The 20,470-nt window shown below is 42.6% G+C and overlaps 1 protein-coding gene across 3 annotated transcripts in view; it reads right to left on the bottom strand.

Moving 5' to 3' along the window:
- The window catches only part of LOC126428472 (F-box/LRR-repeat protein 2-like), a 135,433-nt gene that overhangs the window by 27,904 nt on the left and 87,059 nt on the right, over positions 1 to 20,470 (bottom strand). For all 3 annotated transcript variants that reach the window (XM_050090409.1, XM_050090410.1, XM_050090408.1), the window contains exons 8-11: positions 18,507 to 18,811; positions 8,617 to 8,796; positions 8,175 to 8,354; positions 2,293 to 2,517 (exon numbers count right to left, since the gene is read on the bottom strand). In XM_050090409.1, the coding sequence (XP_049946366.1) occupies positions 2,293 to 2,517; positions 8,175 to 8,354; positions 8,617 to 8,796; positions 18,507 to 18,811 (890 nt within the window). The remainder of the gene's footprint in view (positions 1 to 2,292; positions 2,518 to 8,174; positions 8,355 to 8,616; positions 8,797 to 18,506; positions 18,812 to 20,470) is intronic.

Below are 20,470 nucleotides of genomic sequence, written 5' to 3'. Positions count from 1 at the left end.
CTAATGTAAACAGCTGTCATGTCATGCGCATCGCAGGTAATTTGTTGTTAAGAAGAATTGCATAGTCTTTCTAAAGCCTTTGACACAGTTTGCCATTGCCAGACGCTTGTATGAGTACTGTGTTTTGTTGTCGTATATGGCACATTTCCTTTGCAACTTGAGTTTTATTTTCTTTTTTTTTTCTCTCGCTCGTGTTTTGTTGCTGCAGTATTATACTGCAGAAGTGGGATACAGTAATATTCTCTGTTAGAGTACTGGTTCTCACCAGTCAAAAATCACAAAAATTTAACTCAAAACTAAAACAATGTAAAATTCCCGGGCTTTTCCCAGATCTCCCGGGTCGTATACACCCTGCAATATCAAATACTTCTTTGGACTGAAGAGCATAACAATAGTAACTCTCATCTAGTTAAATTATGTATGTGTTATTATTTACTATATCATGGCTGACTTATTGGTGAAAGTTACATCAGACTTGTTCAGTATCACATAAACATTACAACATTTTGATTTCTCGGATCAATAAAATATAATAAAGGGTTATCCAGAAAATAATGTGTTCCCTCCTTCCCTCTTTTTTTAAACCATTGATCAGGTATGTTAGCACAATTTCCACGCCTCATAAGCTTTCCGGAGTTCCTCAAACAACCTGCTCTTCACAACAAAAGCCATCAAAGTAGCTTGCAGACTGTCTGACTCGAGATGCTTTCCTTTGAGGTCCCTTTGCAGCCAAGGGAACAAAATATAGTATGCCACGGCCAGGTCGAGACTACAGGGCCGCAGTGGCACTGTTGTCACGTTGATACAAGTCACACAGGACATGACAACAAAGGTGGCTCGAGACAGCGCATTGTCACGGTGCAGTTTCCACAATGTGCAGAACTTCTTTCAGATGTGGATGACGTGTGATTCAGTATCTTGAGCACTGCCTTGAAAAACTGGACACCGTCAGTCTGGCCATTGGGTATAAACTCATCGTGCACTATCCCCTTCACATTAAAAAACAAAATCATGAGCATAGACTTTACTGGAACTTGTTTATGCAAGCCTCTTTCTGGTGAGCTGACAACACTGTGTGCCATTCCGCACTCCACCTCCAACTCCAGGTCATATTGAAAGACCCGTAACTCATCCCCAGTGATCATAGTAAATTGGTATCCTCTCAGAGAGTTGGTCGATCTCTTCCTTTCACACACTGGTCAAAAGTGAGCACAAGTTTTGCACAAATTTTCTGAACGACCGAGTCTTCCAATACAACATCACAAGCAACTGTTTTCGGACGTCCAATATTTCTGACATCAAGCTAACACTCATTCGGCTGTCTGAACTCACTCATTCGGCTGTCTAAACTCAGTGACTGGCATACACGAGTCACGGTCGTCCGTTCACAGTGTTTACGGGCATACCACGTGGGCCTCGTTTAATACATCCTGCCAACCTTCTCTAAACACCTTGAGCCACCTGTATATGCAAACTGAAAAGGCAATCAGCTCAAAAGGCTTCCTTAAGCATTCCAGAAGTTTCCAGCAGTGTCTTGTTGAACTTCACACAAAATTTTGCTGTAGATCACTGCTCTAAAGAATTCTCCCTTGTACGTTTGACGCGACCACTAATCAGAGGTTCACTGAAAAAGCTGTATTAACACTCCAAGAGCAAGGAGGCAATTGAGCGACTTACTGCTGAAAAGCTAAGGTAATCCCCCCCCCCTCCCCAGATGGTATGACTGCTATGCAGCATAGTCGTGTCACAAAAAATTGTGATACATTACTTTCTGGATACACCCTGTACAACACAGAGGGATATACGGTTATAACATTAAGACATTGTCTGCTTTCCAATCATGGAGCTGTTACTTTCAAGCAGTTCCTCAGATGGTTCCTCAATGCCACACTACTAATTCCGTCTTTGGCATAGATACAATAGTTTGGGGAACGATAAGAACAAAGAGTTCACTCAAGACCCAGTACCAGAACAGCTCACCTTCTCTGAGGTGGGAGGAGATTTGGTCTCTCTCAGTCTCAAAACAATTGGTTCTCTCCCCTCCTGGGATTTTACTGATGTCCCCTTCATTTTCAATCTTCCCAAAACTTCCTATCCCTATCCCAAGGAAGGAACTACTGTCAGTTCCTAAAGCTAGAATAGTGCGTATATTTATAATATATGCCTATTGCAGCACTGGTATTTCAAAAGATGAAGATACACACTAGCTACCAACTGCGGCATATATAAAAACCATTCAGATCAATATGTAAAACCTTTCAGAACACTATCAGCACTTTGACATTTTCTTACCTGAGACTTACAAGCTTGCTTGCAAACTGATCAAATGGAACTCCAGTAACTATGGAATTCTGCAGTGACAGGCGGCGCAAGTTGGACAATTTGACAATACTACTTAGACCCGGTTCCAATTTTGGAAAATTCATTTCTTCCATGATTAATGTATGAAGTCGTGGTAGGCCGGTGAGGAAAGGGATTAGAGCCCCACCAAGAGCTTTGCAACATGACACATCCAATCTGAAACAAACCATAAGAGTGATATCATTTATGCAGATATTAATGGGCAGTGAAACACTCAACAATTGGCCATCGTCTGCAGAAACCAGCGTCTTTGATGTAAATTGTGAAATTATGAACATATCTGTAATAAGGTGTCAAACCATTAAATTACAATATAATACAGGTGTAGGGACATGACATACTTAGGAACTGGTTCCAAAATTAACAGGACAGTTAAATCTGACTGACTGTATCCATAACTACTAAATATTTTACAATGTTGTATACTAGATGTAACTTATAACATGCTCGCTACAACGCAAAATATCTAGAATTCATAAGAGGGTCTGACGGCACTTACCTTGTCAGGTTAAATAAATACACAAAGTTAAGAAGCTTTTTCATCACCTGTATATTGCTGAAACCACATTCACAAGATGCTGCAGTCATTGAGACTGCCAGAAATAACCTAATATCAGAACGCGTGCAGCAGCACACATACCTAATATGCTCCAAAACGCCATGGGTCAAAATGGGATTTTCCAGTGCCCTTACCTCAGGTTCTATTGATGATGAAAAGGTATAGTCAAGTGTTTTAGATAACTCTTGGGATAGGGACCATTTGTAAACTCAACAGGATTGTCTGATTGTCACCATCCTGCAGTACAAGGTCAAAGTATGAATATTACGTACTTCCTCCTGCTAAGGCAAATGAAGGAAATTGTTTGGTTCTTTTTGAATTTGATGTGGTCTATGGTGAGCTTGACGGGACTTACGGAGGCAACATTAGTTCATGTGTGGTTCCTTGTCCCCAACCCCCTCCCAAAAATGGTGTTTCTTTTACTATATTTCTGCCTTCAACAGTGGACCTAAACCTAACCGACGATTCCAAGACAGCAATGCACAGAAAGGAATGAAATTTTTACAATATACTCCCTAGATCCCGATCCCCAACAATCTTGAAAATTTTCTTAGTAACAAAGCCAACTGCTCCAATTTTAATGGCATATTATCTGGGCATTTATCTAAACGAGTCATCATCCCATTTTTAAAAAACTTTATTAGTTATCAACAAATGCCCATTTTTTTCTTACACAAAAACCCAGCCATACATTCAGAGATATCTATGCAGCAAATGGCTGTAATTTTTATAATGTATTCCTAAGATCTCAATCTCTAACAACCTTCAAATTATCTTCATATCTTTACCCTACTTGTGCAAGTAAAATCTGGTGTGAGGCAAAAATGTACAATAGTTTATAAAGTGATGTAGCACAAAGAAACAGGCTGTAAAGTGTCTCCATTATGTATAAACCCCACGTTGTACTGAAACATACAAGAAAATTTTTGGCACCTAAAACACAGTCTGAGGTGTAAATTTAGTTTTGTGCTATTTCAATTTCACATAAGTAAACTAACTATATTTTACTGACCAATATATTTCTTTTCATGTGACTTACATGCCCTTCTGCAGCTGGGAAAAGAAGGGAAACAGCAGAAAAATGCTACTGTCAGAGCACAAGAAATGCAAAAATGTTCCTGCTTATTTTTAAAAGACAGGCTGTAAAGTGGGATACAAGGTGTCTTCTTCTTCCTTCCTCAGCATCTTTAAAAATTTTCTAAAAAATTTGACATGCAAACATATTCAACTTTTGACACTGACAGGGAAGAAGACAGTGGCAGTGGCAAAGAGACATAAAGCTAATAAATACTGACGATGGTAGACATAACAGCGTGAGAGAAAGAGGTACTAGTGGCAGCTGAACACAGTTGACATGGACAGAACAATGCTGCAACAAGAGTAATGGAGACAGTGCCAGGGAGGAGGAATAAAGGTAAGAAGAAGAAACTGGAAGTGGGTGAGAGTCAGTGATAATGAGGGAGTGTATACGACAAAGACAATGAGAAGCGACAATAGCAATAGGAAGGAAGGAATGAGAGATTGGCAGTGAGAGAGCAAGAGGAGACTGTAGCAGTAGGGCAGAACAAAGGTGACTGTGGCTGTGACGGGAGACAATGACAGGGAGGGGGGGGGGGGGGGGAGAGAGAGAGAGAGAGAGAGAGAGAGAGAGAGAGAGAGAGAGAGGGGGGGGAGGGGGGGGGAGAGAGGGAGAGGGAGAGAGGGAGAGGGAGAGAGAGAGAGAGAGAGAGAGAGAGAGAGAGAGAGAGAGAGAATGAGTTGGACTGAAAGAGCAATTGAGTGAGTAAGTAAGTAAGTGAAACAGGGAGTAGAGTGAAGGGTATGAGAGCTGTTGACTTGTGGGTGTGAGTGAGTTAAAGTCAGATGAGCTTTTGGGAGTTTGAGGTGAATTGCATGTTAAAAACGGGCGAATATGTTTGTATGCCAAAATTTAGTGTGAAAATTTTAAAGGTGCTTGGAAAGGTAGAATGAGGCAGCCGCTACTTTCCAGTCGGACACACTTAAATAAACACGAACATGTTCACATTTTTTGTGCTCCGAAAGGAGCATTTTTCCACCATCTGTTTCAATCTTCGTATGAACATCTCTCCACCAACACTGTGGCGCAGTTGTTACAAAACAGGTAACATCCCTGTAATGGACTGACCTGAACACAGTCCTGACCTGAAACCCATAGCACACCTTTGGGATGTTTTTGGAACGCCGACTTCGTGCCACACCTCACCGACTGACATCAATACATCTCCTCAGTGCAGCTCTCCATGAAGAATGGGGTGTCATTCCCCAAGAAACCTTCCAGCACCTGATTGAACATGTGCCTACGAGAGTAGAAGCTGTCATCAAGGCTAAGGGTGGGCCAATACCATATAGAATTCCAGCATTACCAATGGAGCGCACCATGAACTTTTATGTCATTTTCAGCCAGGTGTCCTGATACTTTTGATCACATAATGTATACACTATGTATTGTCCACCATAATAGATGTATTATTTATATTTTAACTTACTATAGTCAACAAAGTTTGCATCTGCACTATGGCTTGCTCCATTACCGATATTTTTGGCATTACATTACTGTTCTTATAGCAGTAACTGTTGTGGTGTGATGACAGTTACTTTTTTAGCATCATGCCTTTATTTATGTAGTATAGCAATCTCAGGACAGTAAGTTCTATTGTCAGCTGACTAGTCCCATGTTTTGTTTAGCTTCTCAATGGATTTCATGGTTCAGGCATGCATGCCCTTAATGCATTACTTCTTTTCATATTTAAGCATGTTTACGCATTCTTTATTTCGATTCCCTATTTCTGAACATTTATATACTGAGAGATTCTGTGATTTCGGAACATTTCATTACAGTGTGATCACTGTATGCGATACCATTATTTGTGCAACACGACTCAGCGTACTTTTTCAATGAAAGCTTTTCTAATTACTACAATATCGGAAATTTTACTTAATATTATGTTACCATTGTCTGATGCAGTTTTTATTAATACAGCCAATGGGTACATGATACGTTTATGACCAATGTTTGCTTGTCATGCATTTTAGTTTACCATCTTGATATCTTTGATCCCTCTCTTATACATTTTAGTAAGGGGTATGTATGGTTAATTCATTTTAAATAATTTATGTTGCATATCACAGTTGTTGCTTGTTTTAAGCATGATTTTGTCTGTTTATACAGTAAACTGAAGATGGTGCCAGCGAGGCACTGATACTAGCGGTCAAAAGTGTTCTTAATATCAGAAAAATAGGTTTCAAGACACAGTTTTAAAGTGAACCACCCCTACGGTAGATGCCCTAAACTATGACCGCCTAGATGTCGCACGACAGCGGTGCTGCTGAGAAACTGCAAGTAGCTGCTGATTTATCTCCTACTGTAACATCTGATGTGTCAGTTCAACAGGATAATTTACATCCTTCAGATGATATAGGCTATGTTTATCTAATTTGTCTTGTGTACGTTAGGAAAACAGGAGCCACAGGCAGGTGACAGTTGTAGTGCTTTCCAACTTTATGAAGAAGAGCAGATAATGACAGCACTGCACAAATGTTGAAATGCAGACAATAGTGAATTGTTATTCTATTGTGCACATTTACCTGCTCCTGCATCCACGTACGTACAAGGCATGTTTTTTAAGTAAGTACCATTTTGAAATTAAAAAAAGACATGCTAAGATATCTCACTAATTTTATTTTTATATGAAAGCCTGTACCTCAATCTACTTTTCTACATAATTTCCGTCAATATTGAGGCACTTGTCATAATGTTGTACCAGATTCTGAATACCCTCCTCATAGAAGTCTGCCGCCTGACTTGTTAACCACTGCATCACCACTGTTTTGACTTCGTCATCGTCTTCGTCATAGCCATCGTCTTCGTCATAGCCATCGTCTTCGTCATAGCCATCGTCTTCGTCATAGCCATCGTCTTCGTCATAGCCATCGTCTTCGTCATAGCCATCGTCTTCGTCATAGCCATCGTCTTCGTCATAGCCATCGTCTTTGTCGTCGCCTCGTAATGAGACAATCAATGCAGCAGCTTACCGTAAGACATTGCACAATCTGCACCGTACAATTCAAATCAGAACAAAAGACATGGCAAGTTGAGCAAGGGCATTGTTTTGCTGCAAGACAATGCCCGTCCGCATGTGGTGAATCAGCCCAAAGGTCTCATCACGTCTTTTCGATGGGAAACTCGAAATCATCCTTCGTACAGCCCCGATCTTGCACTTGAAGAAACACCTGGGCAGTCAGCGTCTTCAAGACGATGACGAAGTCAAAATAGTGGTGATGCAGTGGTTAACGATTCAGGTGGCCGACTTCTATGAGGAGGGTATTCAAAAACTGGTACAACGTTATGGCAAGTGCCTCAATATTGATGGAAATTATGTAGAAAAGTGGATTAAGAAACAGGCTTTCACGTAAAAATAAAATTACTGAGATATCTTAGCACACCTTTTTTTAAATTTCAAAACGGTACTTACTTAAAACACGCCTCATATATATGAATTCCCATAGCCATCAGGCCTTCCCAACCGCCAGGCATAAATGAATGCCCTAGCTGTCTGGAAGTTCTGCCTGCCGGATGTACATGTACACCCGAAGCTATCTGGGGGCATACACTTGTGCTTGTAGCCACAAAAGGATTAAGTTCTACTTTGGCGGACTGTAATACCGATCGGCTAAAGGAGTGACTTCAGTCCCACCTATGAGTGGTTTCCACGAACGTAAATCGAGTTACTCGTGAATTTCCAAGACAAGTATGAAAACAAGACCAATTACTTATTTATTTGTGTTTCAGTTTATTCAACAAGTAGTAAAAGACTTTTGTGATCCAAGTTGGGGAATAGAAAATGAACAAACCTGAACTCAACACTAATTCTACCTTTGTACCTCCAATTGCTTGGAGAGACTTTCTTCACTGACAATCATGTGCCTAAAAGAAAGTGTGACTTCACCTTCAATACCATCAATCAGGCTGAAAGATGAAACATCTCTTTAGACAATTTCCGAGAAAGATTCAGAATGCATGACGAGCTATACCCCTCCAGCCCTATTGGAGGACTTAATAAGCTCAAACATGGCCTTCTTGAGTGATATTAGAGCCTGAACTGCAATTTTGACCAAAACAGTTAATTAATTAGTATCACAACTGTTTTGAGTCTGCTGCTTCACCACTCAATGTTTCATTTCTCAATCAGATATTGTATTTCCACTGTGGAACAAAGTAAAATATAAAGCTTACATTTCAAGACGTTGCAGACGGTAGATCTCCGAGAAGGCAAAATCAGACAGCTTATCGGCACCCCAGAGGTAGAGTTCACGTAAAGCGGGGCACCCACGACAGATGGCAATTACTGTGGCATCGTCCAGGGCAGATGAACAACGTAGATCCAGTGCTCTCAGTTTCCGTAGCCTTCCATCCCTTAAACAAACAAAAAAGTACATATTTTACAAATCAATTTTGCTGCATTAGTGAAAAAATTTGCACACCAGTCTGACTTGATCTGCAGAAATTCACTGATATTATCTGAGAAAGCCCTTTATCTATTTAGGACACACAAGGATAGTAAAGCTGTAATAAGTTGTGTGAGAATAGGAAGAAAACAGGATGGCAGATAGAGAGAAATGATCTGATGCACGGACATGCACAATCATAGTGTTAATGCATTTACCACACAACTTACTTAAATGCTAGAGCAGCTGTACCAGGTGATGGGTCAATCCACCCCATTTTAAGTTCCTGCAAATTCTCCATTCTTCCAAGAGCAGTAAAGGCCTCCAGCTCTTCGACGTGAACATCATACTTGTAAAGCCTCAGACGTTCCAAGCCACCAGCACAGGATGCGAGTAGTGGGGTGACACACCTGTGATTCAACAGAAATGCAGCTCAAGATAATTAATTTCCTCTCACAATTCAGAAGTATAAAAAACAGATAACCTCGTAACTCCAAATTAATGGCGATAAATCTGTATTTCAAACAACCACGTTCAGTTTTGATTACTACATCATTTTCAACTGATTAATTACCATCATATTAATTTGATAGAAATTAACACAATATATTGCCACTAATTATCCTGTAGGTATATTCTGTGACTTCACCAAAGCATCCAACTGTGTAAATTACAAAATTCTGTTTAGCAAACTAAGTCTTTTGGCATTACTGGAATCATTGTATGGACTGTAACTCAGGTACATAAATAGCCTGGGAATGGAGGACATAATCTGCAGTCCATCACAGGGAGTCCGCAGTGCCCCACTTTTCCTCCTGACCTACTGAAAAATGACGCCCCATTTTTTTACTACCGTCTGTCTCCTCAATATCCTCTCCCCCCCAACATCCAATGGCGCAGTAACACCAGCCTCCTATCATTCTTTTAATCGTTAAACCAAAGGGACCAGTCATCCTCATCTTCTGGAGACAGTCCTCAATTTTCGAGCTTTGCCTTCAAATTCCTTTAAAACTGATGAGGACAATAAATATCCTCAATTTCTTATTTTTGTCCTCAAATTTTGAAACTTCCTAAAATAACTTAAGTACGGACAATGTACTGAACATTTTAAACTACAACTGAACATACAAATGCAATCAAATTTGCAACAATTATTTAATTGCAAGAAAATGCAGTATGCACTAAACATGCAAATTATACTGAGGCAAAAGCTTGCAAGCACAACGCGCACAATTTCTAAAATTATGTCTCATTGATGAACAAGTTGTCACCCTCTCTTCCTAGTTATTATTTGCGTATACGCCAAATTTTAAGAAAACAACATCTAATTTGTCATCTTGATTAATTGGGTTTCTGCCGGTTATTCGCATCTTTCCTGCAGTAAAGACGTGAATAACTGACAGAAAGCTGATTAAACAAGATGACAATGCCTCATTGGGAAAGCGTGTAGAATTATAACAGTTAATTTGTTTGTGGAAAGACAATGTAATTCTTTTCTCGTGCTGCGAGTCTCAAATTCCCACAGACAGACAGACACAGACAGGCATATGCTCATTTTCATGTAGGCATACCATTATCTGTATTTATCTTTTACTTGTTTTAGGTATACTGAAAGACAAGTATAAAATCTAGCTTGTGAGGGGGTGGCTGTTTGTCCTCGGGGGAGGGGAGGGGAACACCATACAGAAACTTTAAATATAACTGACACTTCATAAATTATCTGCAGGGACAGAAACAAAAAGAGGGACTGAGGGAGGTGCGGTATCAAACTGTAACGTGACTGCAAGCCACGGCACGTGCCTCACTCCAGCACCTGACTGGCACGAATTGAGGTCATGTTCATTTCTGTTTCATACTCAATAGCAGCTGCTTTAGATTTGAGCTATGCAGAAGCAACATTTTTACTTTCATCAAAGAAGCCCCTGACACAACTGACTCTCTTGTTCAACCTATTACTCGAGACAGGTGAGTGTATTGCAGTACCCCTGGTGTTCTATTCCTGGACCGAGGCTTATCTGTTTTGAGTGGTTGTTGTGACTCGCCGATCTTTCAAAGTGCCGCCACGCAGTTACGCGCGTCCTCTACATGCAGCGCTGTCTGCCAGCCGTGCAGCAGCAGCGCCACCTAAGCGGCCAGCCAGCCAGCGGCTGCTAGACTCGGACTCAGTTATGATTTGACTGTTAAAGTGTACACACGTCTTACTCTGTTTACTTGATCTGTGACTTTCATGTATTGCATCTTCCTTGAAATATATTTATTCAACTTGAAGTTATAACAATTGGCGACGAGGATGGGATTTTTCTTTTCCATTGTTCACCCTCATGTTTCCATGGCTACTTTAGAGCAACTATTGCAAGGTCTCATAGAACAGCAAACACTTCTCACAAATGCGATTCGTGATTTCGTCGCGGCATCAAATGCGGGACGTCTCTCGTCGTAGTCTCTACCTCCTTTTCCTCCTTACGATGAGACGGTGGAAGACTGGTCTGATTATGAAAAACGTCTTCGACAGCACTTCTTGGCATTTCATGTCGCAGGTGAGCAAACATGTAAGTCTCTGTTCCTTTCATGGATTTCATGTTGTCGCAATTGGCTCCTTTGAAAGATCCTGCGCCTTTGTCCTTTGCTGAAATGTGCTTACTTCTGTCTGTCTATTTTCAAAAGCAAACGCATGGGGTAGCCTCTCGTGTTGCCTTTTATTGTTGTCAAAAACAATCGAATCAATCCTATCGCGCTTGGGCTGCTGAACTTCACGGCCTCGGTAGAAAGTGTCAATTTGTTACTGAAGTTCACAAAAAATCCTATGCCGATTCCATGGTATGGGATGCTATTATCCGATCAGCACCCGACAAAGAAGTTAGGCAACATGCCCTTCAGTTGGCAAATCCGACTCTAGATGAAGTCCTATCCATAGCTCAGTCTTTTGAAATTTCTCGCGCCGCTGGAGCACAAATAGAGGCATGGGGCATGTCAGGGAAATACAACCTCTGTGCGATGTTGACGAAGCGTGTGGCGTGTCCCCGCCTGCCGACATGGCCGCACTGCAGTACGCTCGCAAGTGCAGCCTCGTCTTAACTGTAAACTAATCTCTAAGAAACTGCAGCAAAACCCACGGCAACTTCCTTCATGTCCGCGGTGTTCTACAAAACATTCACGAGAAGATTGTCCACAACATTGGGCCATGTGTCACAAATGCAAAAAAAAAAAAAAAAAAAAAGGGTCATGTGTCATCCGTTTGCAAATCCGACCGCATAAATGTTCATGAACATGACGCTGATTCTGATTCTGTATTGTCTGTCGATTGTACTTCTTCCCTGTCAGGGAAGTTATTCCTCACTGTCCAAATACTTGGTCGAAATGTTCACATGCAGGTGGATACTGGTTCTGTTGCCACTATCATCACTTCTCAGACGTATCTTCAGCTGGGTTCTCCAATCCTGTCACCTGTCACTAGGCAATTAAGGACGTACAATAAACAGATGATTTCTCTCTTGGGAAAATTTGATGCTGAGATATCTTACAAATCTTTCGTTCGCACTGTTCCCATATTTGTGGTCGACTATAGTAACACGGAGAATCTTTTTGGTTTCAATGCCGTTCACATTTTTGGGTTCTCCATAGATGACTCTGTCAATATCGTCTCTGATGCTATTCCTTATGCTCAATTGGATTCCTTGTCGACGACATTTTCGTCCCTTTTTTCTCCTGGGTTAGGCCATGCAAACGACTTTGAAGCTCATATCACGCTCAAACCCACTGCTCGCCCTAAGTTTTTTCGGGCTCAGCCCATTCCTGTGGCCCTTCGTGATCAGGTCAAACGGGAGCTGGATCGTCTCACTGCTTCAGAGGTCTTGCTTCCTATCACTTCCAGTGAGTGGTCCTCTCCTGTCATTGTCGTTGCTAAGCCAAATGGTGATATTCGTCTCCGTGGCTATTTCAAAGTCACTGTAAATGCTCAATGCCTTGTCGACACGTACCTTATGCATCGACACTGCTTCCCGGCAGTTTCTGGTCCCTTAACACGCCTTTCGGCCTCTATCAATACCAACGATTGCCATTCGGGGTTGCCAGCATCCCTGCTCTCTTTCAGTGATTCTTGGAACAATTGTTGCTCACTCTCCCTGGGTGCATAAATTACCAGGACAACATTGTTGTCACTGGCTCAACCACTGACGAACATCTTCGAAATCTCTGCACGCTTTTTCATGTCTAACAGACTGCCAGTCTTAAGTGTAATCTTCAGAAATCAAAATTTTTTCGGGCATCTATCACATACTTGGGGTTTCAACTCTCTCGGGATGGTATTCGTCCACTTCAGCAAACTCGCTGCAATTGATGCCCTTCCTCGCCCTACATCTATTAAGGAACTGCAGGCCTTCTTGGGGAAAATAGCATACTATCACAAGTTTTTACCGTCTGCTGCTTCGGTGGCTCAGTCGGTGCATGGCCTGTTGCATAAAAACAAGCCTTTTCACTGGTCCGCGTCATGCGATGCAACTTTCCAGAAATTGAAGACTATGCTGAAACAGGCCCCGTGCCTGGCTACTTATCGACCTGGCCACCATCTTGTTCTTGCCACGGATGCCTCTCAATATGGGGTCGGTGCAGTCCTTGCGCACCGTTTTTCTGACGGTTCTGAACAACCCATTGCTTATGCCTTCAAAACACTCATGGATGCCCAACAAAAGTATTCTCAAATTGAAAAACAAGCTTTGGCCACTATTTATGCTCTTCATAAGTTTGGTGTTTTTCTCTATGGATCCAAATTTCATCTTGTTACAGATCACAAACCACTTGTTTCCTTGTTTCATCCATCAACGTCACTTCCTGACAAGGCTGCACACCGCCTCCAGCGTTGGGCTCTTTACTTGTCTTGTTTCAATTATGAGATTCATTTCCAGCCGACGGCTCAACATGCGAATGCTGATGCACTGTCTCGCCTTCCCATGGGTCCTGATCTGGCATTCGATAGGGACGAACTTTTGTGTTTCCACCTGGATGTTGCCGAGCAGCGGGTTGTGGACGGGTTCCCCATCACCGGGGACCGGCTGGCGGCTGCTACGGGTACGGGTCCTACCCTCTTCCAGGTTTTACACTGTATTCAGAAGGGTTGGCCAGATCGTCCGTCCGCTAAGACTTCTGATCCGTTGCGGAACTACTACGCTTTGCGTTACCGCCTCACGGCTAGGGATGGTGTTATCCTCCTTTCCACCGAAAATGCTTCGCCGCGTGTTGTGGTACCTGCGTCTTTGCGTGCTTCGGTCTTGCGCCTCCTTCACCAAGGGCACTGGGGTGTGTCTCGCACAAAATCTATGGCGCGCCGTCGTGTGTACTGGACCGGCATCAACTCTGAAATCACACACATGGTCGCTGCCTGCAGCCCTTGTGCGTCACAGGCCGCCGCCCCGAAGTCATCTTTGGCACCGTGGCCTTCGCCTGAGAAGCCCTGGGAGCGTATTCATGCATACTTCGCGCAGGACCTTTTTTAGGTAGTTATTGGCTTCTCGTTATTGACGCTACTGTAACTTTCCATTCATTGTCCGTTGCACGTCGCCTACCACCGCGGCAACCACAAATGCTCTACCTCGCATTTTCTCTTTGGAAGGCCTTCCCTCTACTCTTGTTACTGATAATGGTCCGCAATTTGCCTCTTCCGATTTTGCGGATTTTTCTGCCCGTCACGGCATCACACGTCACGGCCCCTCCGTTCCAACCACAGTCAAAGGCTGAGGCTGAACGAATGGTCCGCACGTTTAGGGCTCAGATGAGGAAACTCCCGACTTCTTCTGCTGATGATGATGCGCTTCTCCAATTCCTGGCTTCTTACCGTTTCACCCCCATGGGCGACCACAGCTGGGCTGAGCTCTTACATGGCCAACAGCTCCGCACGCTACTTCATCTTCTGTGGCCTTCCACCTCACGGCCGCGGGTGCCTTCGCTTGGCCGGTTCACTGCCGACGACCTTGTATTGGGTACAGGCATATGGCAGGCGGCCAAAATGGAGTCCTGGCCGCATCTTACGACACTGTGACCGAAGCCTGTATGAAATCCAGACTCACGGGTGTTGCAGTGCATCATTCAGACCAGCTTCGACCTCGTGTGCCGGCAACGCCTGTTCCGGACGCCGCTACACCACCTTCGGCTCTAACTGACGCTCGGGATACTGGAATCTCTCCTTACTCACAACGCAGTCCTCTCACCATCATATCGGTGCCAGCACAAGAACTGACGCCACCAGGAGACGTGCCCATGCAGGAACCAGATGACCATCATCTGTCGGAGCAACTCTACTCACCTCTTCCTCCTAAGGACACCATCTGTCGGAGCAACTCTACTCACCTCTTCCTCCTAAGGACACGGATACATCGCCCATGTCTCCTGTAATAACAACCGGACTTGCCGCAACGGGCAGATTGGTGCACGGGGCCCCAGCACATTCGACCCCCACGTCTTCTGTCATCTCAACCCATTATCATCGGGGACACTTCCGTCCGTAAGGGTAAGCCTCCTCCTTGAGACTTTACGGCCAGTCAAACAACACCTATGGACGTTAGTAATCTACAGGCCACCTCCATCAAGACCTGTGCAAAAACTTCAAAGGGGGGAAAAGTGTTGTGACTCACCGATCTTTCAAAGTGCTGCCGCACAGTTACGCGTGTCCTCTGCATGCGGCGCTGTCTGCCAGCCACGCAGCAGCAGCGCCACCTAAGCGGCCAGCCAGCCAGCGGCTGCTAGACTCGGACTCAGTTATGATTTGACTGTTAAAGTGTACACACGTCTTACTCTGTTTACTTGATCTGTGACTTTCATGTATTGCGTCTTCCTTGAAATATGTTTATTCAACTTGAAGTTATAACAGTGGCCATTTTCGTTTGCACATCATTGCCAAAACTGTGTTGCTGTGAGAGCTGTTTGCTGTGCAGTTCAGCATCTGAGTGGTCAATGTGAGGTTATGAAGCACTACCCTTCCTAAGAAAAAATAGAAATATAGTAGCAAAAAATTGTGACTAGCAATGATAATAGAGTGTACCAATGTGCACAGCAGAATTCATAGTCGAAGTTCTGTTCAAAGGTCGGGTGATAAATTCTTTACACTCCTGACATCTGAAGGAACAGGAAAGTGTCAACCTAACATTTCAGAATATAACAGTATAGATTTATTTGCTCTAGAAAATAAATACTTGTGAAGTGTAAACACACACAGTTATATCCAGAATGTAGTAAATGGTATCTTTTTGCTGTATCCCTCCGCCAATTTATACTATATCTTTGAGAGTGTTCAGATCCTGTTTTCCTCCGGTTTTACTTAGCAAGCACTTCACGCTACATGTAAGATTCTGGAATGAATTATGCTAGCTATGGGAGGTTCCATTTTACTGCTCTGCTTGAAATTTGACAATTTTTTGAAAACAGGATATAGCACAGTTCATTCATATCACAAACTCTTGCAGTATGTGAACAGGTTTACAATAAAAGTTCTCCTACATCTATGGATGCCATGTACTGGGTGACAATTATTGAACTATACAAAATAAAACTGTCAACTTCTGAGCGGTTTGCATTAGGATGTTCGAAGTGCACGGTTGGCCGCGGGCACACTGGGAATTAGTATGCTAATGCATGGTTTGGTTTAGCAACGAAGCCAACTTTCATTTTAATGCGTTCATCAATAAGGCAGATTGGCACATCTGGGGGACTGAGAATCCATATTTCACAATTGAGAAATTCTCTTCGCTCTCAACGGATGGCTGTGCGGAGTGCAATGTCCAGTCACAGAATAATCACTGTGATATTCCTTGATGGCACGGTGACTACCTAATGGTACATGAAGGTTCTGGAAGATTATTTCATCCCCCTTATCCAAAGAAGAGACCCCAATTTCGACAATATATGGCTCATGCACGACGGAGCTCGACCCTATCAAAGCAGGAGAGTGTTTGACATCCTGGCGGAGCACTTTGGGGACCGCATTCTCACTCTGGGGTACTCAGAGACCACTGGCATGGGCCACAATTGGCTGCCTATTCTCCGGATCTGAACACATGCAACTCCTTTTTGTGGGGCTATTTTAAAGACAAGGTGTACAGCAATAACCCCAAAACCATTGCTGAGCTGAAAACAGTCATTCAGGAGGTCATCGACAGCATGCATGTTCTCACACTTCAACAGGTCATGCAGAATTTCACTGTTTGTCTATGCCACATCATTGCTAATGATGGCAAGCATATCAAACATGTCAGAACCTAAATCCGAATATCTGTAGTGACCAGAATGAGATTTTCACTCTGCAGCGAAGTGTGCGGGAACAAGACTTCAACTTGGGACCTTTGCCTTTCGCGTGCAAGTGCTCTACCATCAGACCTACCCAAGCACGACTCACGGCCCATACTCACAGCTTAAATTCTGCCAGTATCTCGTCTCCTACCTTCGAAACTACACAGAAGCTCTTCCGCAAACCTTGCAGAACTAGCACTCCTGGAAGAAGGGATACTGCGGAGACATGGCTTAGTCACAGCCTGAGGAATGTTTCCAGAATGAGATTTTTCACTCTGCAGTGGAGTGTGCACTGATATGAAACTTCCTAGCAGATTAAAACTGTGCCGGAACAAGACTCAAACTCAGGACCTTGGCCTTTCGCGGACAAGTACTCTACCGTCTGAGCAAAGGTCCAGAGTTCGGGTCTTGTTCCGGCACACAGTTTTAATCTGCCATGAAGTTTCATCTGTAGTGATGTTTACATGTTGAATAAAGTATGTGAACACTGTAGTTTGTGAAGTAGAATTGGATTAAATTGCCCCACTGACATCGTAAATTGGTGAGTGTAAATGTATACAGAATTAATTCTTTTTCTCTCTGCAATCGGATAGGCTATGGATGTTTTGCTTTATTACTTTCTGAGTGTGAATAGCGTGTTATTTGGTATGCTTAGATTACATTATTATATGATGCTTTACATGCAGCTATTACTGTAACAATTTGGAACGACTTTTCGTAGATATTGTCATTAACTTCAGGTGTTTTTATTTTCTGGTTTGTCTCCGTCGTCATTCTCTCCATTTTTTGCACCTACGTATAAACGTTGATTGTAGCTTACATTTACAAAATGTACTTCGGAGTTGTGGGTGTGTGCGGTGGCAGCTATTGCAACCTCGCAATCACAGTGTAGCCAACCACACGCGAGCTATCAAGTGACATGTTTCACCGGCCCGGGTTTATGTGACTCTATACTGCATACTCTGGCTTTGAACTCCAGTTTACCTGAATCCATTTGTAAACAGGATTGAAGTGACTAAAATTATACAAGTACTCAACAATAGTACTCATTTCTGCACCAGACAGTAAACAGCTAGATAGGTACTAGTTGTACACTTAGGTGTTTCATGCTCCAATGTTGTAAACACAGTGACACATGATGGGAATTAAAGGGGGTGTATCAACTACTAGTCCTGGGCAGCCAATGAGAAAGCACCTGGCAGACGATAAGTTTGGAAGCAAGAGACATTGTAACATCCTGATATATGTATTTGGATAAAAACAGCTGTGTTCTCAGGTCTCACAGAAATTGCACACATTCTGAAGAAACAGCTAAATATTTGCAGCAACAAGATATAAATTTCACAGCTATGCTATTAGGATGACTATTAAAAATAGTGATACCACGGATGATAGGGTTGGCTAGTGAAAAATGTAGAAAAGGAAACGGTCCACAAATTAATGTAAACCATTTCTTTTCATGTCTTTTATTTCTCCTTGTATTACAAAATGTAAAGAATAAATGGCATGAATTTAGACTAGGTGTAATAACTTTTTAGACAGCTACTTTGTCACTAAAACAATTTGTAATCCTGATTAGTCAGAGTAAGATAATAAGTTTTCCTCAAGAACATCTTGGGAAGAGTGTAAGTCAAGATTGTCAAAAGCTTTCTCTAAATTTGCAAATGCTGCAAACATAGGTCTGCCTATCTTTATTAGTGCCATAAGAATAATTGAAGACGGTGACCTGAACATTTTGAATACTATATAGCGTAACAAAAATTGTTGTACATAAAGCATAATCTTCAAACAAAACTCATTTTCACACGAAGCTAGACAATATTCGAGTAGTGGTATTAACACTCACCCAGCCATTGTCCACTTTATGCGTATGGACTTAAGGGTGTTGTTCTTGGCTTCCAGGAAGTATTCCAGATCATCCATATTGACATAGCTGAATGTGAAGTCAACTTCTTCTAGCTGTGGGCAACTATCAGCTATTAGGCGCAGCAGAAGAGGTGTTTCATTGCTAGAATCGTATTCTCCCAGACAGAGGACACGTAGGTGCTCCAAGTGAGAGACTGCCTGTGCAAGTATCTCTGACCTCATCACTTCACTGGGTATCGTCAGTGAATTTATTTTGGGGCACTTCTCAACCAAGTTCTTGAGCATCTGCAAGTAAAACACCGTTTCCAAGCTATACAAACACACAGGTGCAAATCCAAAGTTCACGGAGCACAGCAGAAGTTATTTTCCTGTTCAAAAAGGGCAACAAAAGCAAATGTAGAAACTCAACACATCAGGCTGTTTAACGTGGCATATAACATCCACTCAAAAATACTGAACAACAGAATAATATCACATTCAATTCCATCAGAATTCTTGTGACCGTGATGTAACCCAGGATAGAAAGATGGTCAGCACCCAATGTAGCATAATCCGTCTTTTATTGCACATCCAGATTTCAGCTAACAGTGCATTTATCATCACCGCAGTACAGGTAATCATGCAGATTCAACATAATTAGTCGGACTAATGCTTCTGTCTGTCGGGTTGGAATTTGTGTCATCATAATTATATTTAGTCTATGTGACAACCTAAAATACACTGATGATTGCTGCACTGTCAGCTGAAATCTAGATCTGCAATAATAAGGCATACAACATTAGGACTGGTGATGACTACCTTTCTGTAACGCACAGACTAAGCTGAAGCACTTCTCCAAGACAATCAAAGTGCATTTACAAAAGGACAGTCATATAGTGAAAATATCTTTACAGCACAAGAACTTTTAATAGACAAACAGAATTTAATCTTTGAACTCACATCACTTTAATAGCCTTTGAAGAAGTTTTTGATACAGCAGACAGAAATACAGGGTGTCCGAAAAGTCTTTCCCTGATTACATAAATTGATAACGCAGGCTAGAAGTAAGATACAAATACAAAACTTGTGTCGAATTGTTTACAACTATCAAACTTTTTTTTTTCTGTTTTAGGTTCGCAGTACGTAAGTAGTGGATGAGGTGCAGTGCCCAAGGAGCCATGTTAACCAATTAGGAGAAGGCACAGTGTGTCCTGTGGTACCATGAGAAACGATCACCAACCACAGTGTAGAGACACTTCCAGACAACATTTGGATTTGGAAGGAATCCACCTGATGTGAAGAGCATTAAAGCCTGGAATGAGAAGTTCAAGAACACAGGATCGGTTGCTGACCTTCCGAGGTCTGGTTGACCAAGAACCTCAGCAGACAGGGTGGAAGTTGTAAGGCAGTCTTTTCTGAGAAGTCCGAAGAAATCGGTGCACAGGGCCTCACGTGAATTACAAATGCCAAAAAGCTCTCTCCATGACATTTTACACAAACGTTTATTGTTTTGTGCATACAAAGTGCAAATTGTTCAGGCCTCGTTGCCCAATGACAGTACACGTCGATATGACTTTGCGGTCGAAATGCTATCACGTATTGAGGACGATGATGGTTATCTCAGACGAATTGCCTTTTCCGATGAAGCGACCTTTTTTGGCAGTGGAGTAGTCAATCGCCATAATGTGCGCATTAGGGGGTTCACAACCCCCTGGCGAGGTCATGGAGTGCACCAGAGGCAGTCCAAAGGTGAATGTTTGGTGCGCGCTATTGCACGATCGAATTGTCGGGCCATTCTTCTTCGCTGAGGCTACCGTCACATTTGCAGTGTACCTGGACATGTTGCAACTGTATGCTGTTCCTCAGCTGCTTCAGTTATCACCCCGATGTCTTGTTTCAGCAAGACAGTGCACCGCCTTATTGGGGTTTGGACGTCCGTGCCTATCTCGATATGACCTTTCCTGG

The sequence above is a fragment of the Schistocerca serialis genome, chromosome 12, assembly GCF_023864345.2.
Source record: "Schistocerca serialis cubense isolate TAMUIC-IGC-003099 chromosome 12, iqSchSeri2.2, whole genome shotgun sequence".
NCBI classification, from domain to species: Eukaryota; Metazoa; Arthropoda; class Insecta; order Orthoptera; family Acrididae; genus Schistocerca; species Schistocerca serialis.
Note: the sequence above shows the minus strand (reverse complement) of the source record. Positions and strands in the feature narration are given on the sequence as shown.